Source organism: Rattus norvegicus, chromosome 13 (assembly GCF_036323735.1).
Source record: "Rattus norvegicus strain BN/NHsdMcwi chromosome 13, GRCr8, whole genome shotgun sequence".
Lineage (NCBI taxonomy): Eukaryota > Metazoa > Chordata > Mammalia > Rodentia > Muridae > Rattus > Rattus norvegicus.
In genome coordinates, this window is record NC_086031.1 from 88174648 (window position 1) to 88181285 (window position 6638).

Consider the following 6638-nt stretch of genomic DNA (forward strand, 5'->3'; position numbering starts at 1 on the left):
ATATTTGACAAAGGAGCTAAAACAACCCAGTGGAAAAAGAGAGCATTTTCAACAAATGGTGCTGGTTCAACTAGAGGACAGTATGTAGAAGGAAGCAAATTGACCCATTCTTATTTCCTTATACAAAGCTCAAGTCCAGCCACATCAAAGACCCCCACATAAAATCAGATGGACTGAAACTAATAGAAGAGAAAGTGGGGAATAGCCTTGATCATATAGGCTCTGGGAGAAATTTCCTGAACAGAACACCAATTGCTTATGCTCTAAGATCAAGAATTAACAAGTGGGACCTCATAACATTGCAAAGCTTCTTTAAGGCAAAGGACACTGTCACTAGGACAAAATGGCAACCAACAGATTGGGGAAAGGTCTTTGCCAATCCTACATCCAATAGAGGGCTAATATTCAATATGTACAAAGAACTCAAGAAGTGAGACTCCAGAGAATCAAATAACCATATTAAAATGGGGTACAGAGCTAAACAAAGAATTCTCAACTGAGCAATGCCAAATGTCTGAGAACCCAAAAAATGCCTCAACATCCTTAGTCATCAGAGAAATGCAAATCAAGACATCCCTAATGTCCCAACTCAAACCAGTCAGAATGGCTAAGTTTAATAACTCAGGTGACAGCAGATGCTATCGAGCATGTGGAGAAAGAGGAACACTCCTCCATTTCTGGTGGGATTGCAAGCTGGTACAACTACTCTGGAAATCTATCTGGAAGTTCCTCAGAAAATTGGACATAGTACTTCCTGAGGACCTATCTATACCACTCCTGGGCATATACCCAAAAGATGCTCCAACATATAACAAAGACACATGCTCCACTATGTTCATAGCAGCCTTACTGATAATAGCTAGAAGCTGGAAAGAACCCAGATATCCTGCAACAGAGAAATGGATACAGAAAATGTGGTACATTTACACAATGGAATACTACTCAGATATTAAAAACAATGACTTCATGAAATTCTTAGGCAAATGGATGGAACAGGAAAAATATCACCCTAGTGTAGTAACGCAGTCACAAAAGAACACATATGGTATGCACTCATTGGTAAGTGGATATTAGACTAAAAGCTTGAACTAGCCAAGAAACCATTCACAGACCACCTGAAGCTCAAGAAGAAGGAAGACCAAAATGTGGATGCTTCAGTTCTTTTTTAGAAGGGAGAACAACATACTCACATGAGGAAATACAGGGACAAAGACTGGAAAAGGGACTGAAGAAAAGGTCTTCTGGAGACTGCCCCTCCTGGAGATCCATTCCCATATGCTGCCGTCAAACCCAGTCACTATTGCTGATGCCAAGAAATGCTTGATGACAGGAACCTGATATGGATGTCTTCTGGGAGACTCTGCCAGAGCCTTACTGATACAGATGAGGATGCTTGCAGCCAACCATCAGACTTAGCACAGGGACCACAATGGGGGAGTTAGAGAAAGGACAGAAAGAGCTGCAGGGGTTTGCATCCCCATAGGAAGAAGAACAATATCAACCAATCAGATCCCTCAACCCCCAATCCAGGTACTATACCACCAACAAATGAGTACACATGGAGGGACACATGGCTCCAGCTGTATATGTAGCAGAGGATGGCATCAATAGGAGGAGAAGCCCTTGGTCCTGTGAAGGCTTATTTCCCCAGAGAAGAGGAATGCCTGGGCAATGAGGTGGGAGTGGGTGGGTGGGAGTGGGAGCATCTTCATAGAAGCAGAGGAAGAGGGGAGGGGGTTGGAGAGGGGGGAAAGGGGATAACATTTTAATTGTAAACACATAAAATATCCAACAAAAATTAAACAAATACACAAAAGAAGAGCAGTCAGTGCCTTGCCAAAGAGGAAAGACACGTGGTAGAGTATTCACACTAAGACCCACCTACTGAAAGATGGCTGTGTTCAGGTTAGTTAATAAATGACTTAAACATAAAAAACAAATAAAACAAAACAAAGCAAAAAAACAAGTATACCCACAGGATCTCAGAGAGTTGCTAAAGGCCATCTAATGTGCTCATGCAGAACCATCTCAGGAAAATCACCTGCTAGTTTTTAGCTTCTCCTTGATGGCTCCTGGCATATTAGACAATTTCTCAAATTATACCAAGACAGTAGGATGCAAGGAATGAAACTGCCCACTGTGGGCTTACCATGCCACTTTAGAGGAGAGCAATGAGAAAGGAGTAGGTGGGTATCATGCCTATGTTATATTAGGTATTTCTAGACCAAGTCTCTTCTTAAAGAAAATGAGGCCTTTCTAAATGTGTGTGTCTAGTCAACAATTCTGAAATTCAATCATCCTTTCAAATGTCAGAAAACTCATCTGTTCCTACAGGTACTTGTATAATGGTCTGTACCCAGTGTGAAGACTGTTTCTGGGATAAAAGCATGGATAGATGATGCTTTGGTTTTCCACAGCTTTTATTGAATGTGTTATCTGACAACCTCAATTACGTGAAAAGTATGTTGTCTTTACTATAATCGCCAACTTTTCCATTCTCCTTCCCATCCTATCACCCTCTCCCTGGTCTCTATAGTTCCCTTCCTCACACTGTATCTTTTGCTGTGTTGTTTGTAGGAACCACTGATTAGAGGACCCATGTTTTAACAGTCTTTTGGTTATGGCTTTTTTCTTTTTCTTTTTTTTAGAAAGAGAATAAATCTCTGTCAAATCAATGGGTGTGTTGGTCACTCTGAGGAGCTAGACCTTTGATAAAACAGAAATGGCCTTCTCTCCCACAATTAAGAGGGGGAAAGTTGCCCTACATGTCAGATGGGGATGTTGCTAGCAGACAGGATTAACCTACAGTAAGGAAAATTCTAGCTCCATTCTAATGCAGACTTAGGTCCTGTTGGAGAGCTCTACTTTTAAAATGGGATTTTCTATTCTGTGGCAGGGAGCTTAATGACAGCATCTCTTTACTTAAAGCTTCCATATGACAAGTAAATGATACCTGAATTTCCAAATTGAACTCTGGGTAGAGGTCTTGTGGATAGTAATTTAATGCTTTTCCTTGTTTTAAAATTGTTATTGTTATTCTACATTGTTCTAGGGGACTTTATTTGCCCCAGGGAAAGATCAGAAGACTACATGGGGGAGAAGTCAACTGCATCTCAAATAGACCTTTAAACACTCATAACTGAAACATTTATATTGAAAACTGAAATAGTTTTTAAGTTTAGCAAACTTTTCTGGAGAGTAATGCCTCTCATAGTTTAGAGAGAAAAATTTTGAATATCAAAAGTCTGAGTACTAAGATATTCTGTGTGTGAAACATAAAGTGTAAACCATGGAGCTGAGAAGAATTCAGTGTTTTTTTGTTTAAATAAAATAAAAACATGCATCCTATGGAGAAGGCAGCCCCACAGTGAGCAGGATATTGGGGAAGGCATATCCTTGCCCCTATCCCCAGCTAAACCTTAGTTCCCTCATCAAGGAAAGAAAGGAATCATTGAAACAAGGAAGATATTAATGTTCTTCACTTTCCAGAAAAGACTCTCAGAAAGGCTTGAGTCCTGGTGGGGCAAGTGAGGAGATAGGTGGATGGTTTGCAGATGCCAAGTTGACTCTGGTTCACTATGTTACAGGACCATAATGCACCTGGACAGTCTAAGATTATTAATAAGAGGTTCATGAGAGGATGCCCAACCTAGAATGGCCCTTGGCTGGCCACAAGCAAGAAATGAAATGCTGGACTCACATTGATGAAAGAACATGAAAACACCAAATCCCTCTCAATGTGTGACACTAGGTTGCCTGTGGGGTCTTGTATATTACTGAAATCAAAGAAGTAGAGCAAGAAATGATCATGGACAAGATTTTTTTCCTCCAGGGAAAGAAACTGATTATAACTGGATTCGCTACAAGAATACACCGAGGGAAAATGAAAGTAAAGAACCTCAAATTTTATTGGTTTTACTCATAACCTAGATTATTTGTGATTAATTGACTTGGTTTACATAAAATATATGTAGGTAATTTTTCTTCCATCAAGAGTATTAGGAGCTGTGTGACAAAGCAGATTGAAGAATAGAACTATCTTAGATTTACTAACCTGAATATGCCACATTTCAAATACACAATTGCTTTACATATTTTATTTGATATTTCTGCATTTTGACAATGTTTCACAAAAAAGAAAATGTGCACTCATGTATTCTTTGTGAATTTTGAAGTTAATTTTCAGTAAAACACTTTGATTTGCTCAATAATTATACCTGCTAATTACTGTTTTTTCATTACTTATTTTTTCTCATAAATTGAATCTAAAATTTTCTCCCCTTGTTCATTGGCGGCTTTTTTTTTTGAGATAAGGTTATTACTTCCTTTCTCACACAGTTAATTGAATTTTATGGAAGTTTGCATGTGAGAATTCCTTATTATTTACATTTCTCAGTTTTTCAGTGGTAGTGGGATCATCTAATTTATTTCAGAAAGGTGTTGTATTGACTTACTTTTCTACTAAATTCCCTTTATCTGCCTTGGTGCCTTGGATTACAAGGGGAAGAGGAAGGCTCATCCAGAAAGACTATTTCTGAATCAATTCCTCTCCTCTTTCCCCTCTTCACCATGTTAACTCAGAGATCAACTCAACAATCAGGAAGTTCCCATGAAGATTTCTTCCTGACCTTCTCTTCTTCACCAATTTTCAGTGATTTCCAGCAATCTTCTTCCTCAACAGCACCCTTTTACTTTCTGAGACTTACAAAACTTATTTTCTATGAAGGATGTTTTTATTAGTAGCTTGATAAGCACTTCTCCATTTGGCTTATCTTCAGGGATAAGCAAAGAACTAGACCAATGGTCACTGCATCAAATGATATGGCCAGAATGCCTTGGCTACCCTCTGTTTTTTATTTAATATCCCCTTTCCTATTCACAGCCTTTCCTTATATCCCTTTCATTTGAAATTCTACCTGTGGCAGATAGGAAATGTGAAGCTCTTTTAGAGTTCCACGTGTGGCTGCTTGAAGATAGTTGGTCTGGAAAGCTTTAGCTTATTCCGTATTCATTTCTTTAAAAAGATCTTTTTAGTTTTGCATTGCTTATCTCATTAAAACACAAAGCATCTAAATTTCATTGCACGACTTATTCAAGCATCTAATTTATATTAAGAGAATATTCCATTGAGTAATGTTTAATGTGTGGTTCATAATTCAGCAAGAAATAGATTGTTCCCTCTAAATTTAAGCTTGAAATGGACATAAGATCATACTTTAACCTTGTAATTATCTTCTGGAGTAGGGCCAAATGGCTGTCTGTGTACAGGTCTTGGAAGTCACTTGTGTTTTTATTATGTTAACAAAGAAGTTGAGGAAATGAAATTCACTTGTTAGAGGCTGGCTACCAGATTCATTTTGCCCTGTTCCTGGCTATGATGTATGAGTCTTCTAAACACATGAAACACTGGCTTTACACCTTAACCTATCAGATTTCATGTGAGACAAAGATGAAATTATTTGGAGAGATATGAACAACTATGATAAGGATTTTCTACCCAACACTTTTCGCAGAGCATTCTGGACTTCTTTGTTTCTCAGACTATACACAACAGGGTTTAGTAGAGGTGTTATTACAGTGTAAGTCACTGAGATCAGCTGATCCTGGTCACTAGTATTCTCTGATTTTGGTTTGAAGTAGGCAATAGAGGCACAGCCATAGTGGATGATGACCACAGTGAGGTGGGAGGCACAGGTGGCAAATGTTTTTTTCCGGCCTTCAGCTGAGGCAATCTTGAGAATAGTGGAAATAATAAGGACATAGGAGACACATAGGAAAGTGGCAGGGGCTGTGATGACCATGAGGCTGAGAACCAATGTCAAGATGTCATTGATGACTGGTACCATACAGGCCAAATCCAAAATAGGTCGGACATCACAGAAGAAATGTTCAATCAGTGTGTTGCAAAATGGCAGCCTGAATATGGCCACAGCCTGGGCTAGTGAGAGCAAGAACCCCATGGCACAGACTGAAGAGGCTAGAATGACACACACCCTCCAATTCATGATGATGCTATAGCGAAGTGGGTTGCAGATGGCCACATAGCGATCATAACCCATGACTGCTAGCAGGAGACAGTTGGTGATTGCAAAGCCAAGGAAAAAAAATAGCTGAATCCCACAGCACTCCAGGGAGATGGATTGGCTAAGACCCACAAGGCTACCAAGCATGCGTGGGATGATGACCAGAGAATAGAAAGTCTCTGAAGTTGAGAGAACACTTAAGAAGAAATACATGGGGGTGTGAAGGTGGTGGTCAATGCGGATAATGGTCACAATGATGAGATTGCCAGTCAGAGTCAGGATGTATAGGGCAGAGAAGACAATGAAGAGCGTGAGCCAATGCTCTTGCAAATTGGAGAAACCTTGGAAAACAAACTCTCTTACCGGTGTGTAGTTGGCTCTCTTCATTGAGGATCTCAAATCTGAACTCTAAAGAGAAGGTCAATACTAGTCTTAGTAAAGACATGACCCTGACCCTGAGTACACTGTAGAGAAACACTGAGCATAGCAGACTCAGTCCACACTCCCTAGGTGGAGTTGTAAAGGATACCAGGTAGTGGTGTGTGGTTGTGATCCCCGCACTGTGGAGTTGATAACAGTCAGACCCCTGGGCCTTAGAAGGTAATCAGGTTAGTT

General features: G+C 39.8%; 1 protein-coding gene across 1 annotated transcript; it reads right to left on the reverse strand.

Moving 5' to 3' along the window:
* Nucleotides 1–5477: 5477 nt before the first annotated feature.
* Or10j7 (olfactory receptor family 10 subfamily J member 7) lies at nucleotides 5478–6410 on the reverse strand. Its single transcript, NM_001000533.1, has one exon. It carries the CDS (start codon nucleotides 6408–6410, stop codon nucleotides 5478–5480), a length of 933 nt encoding a protein of 310 aa, NP_001000533.1.
* Nucleotides 6411–6638: the final 228 nt, after the last annotated feature.

What these genes read in the sequence shown, in the direction of transcription:
- Or10j7 (NM_001000533.1), bottom strand. Translation starts at nt 6,410, where the DNA reads ATGAAGAGAGCCAACTACACACCGGTAAGAGAGTTTGTTTTCCAAGGT.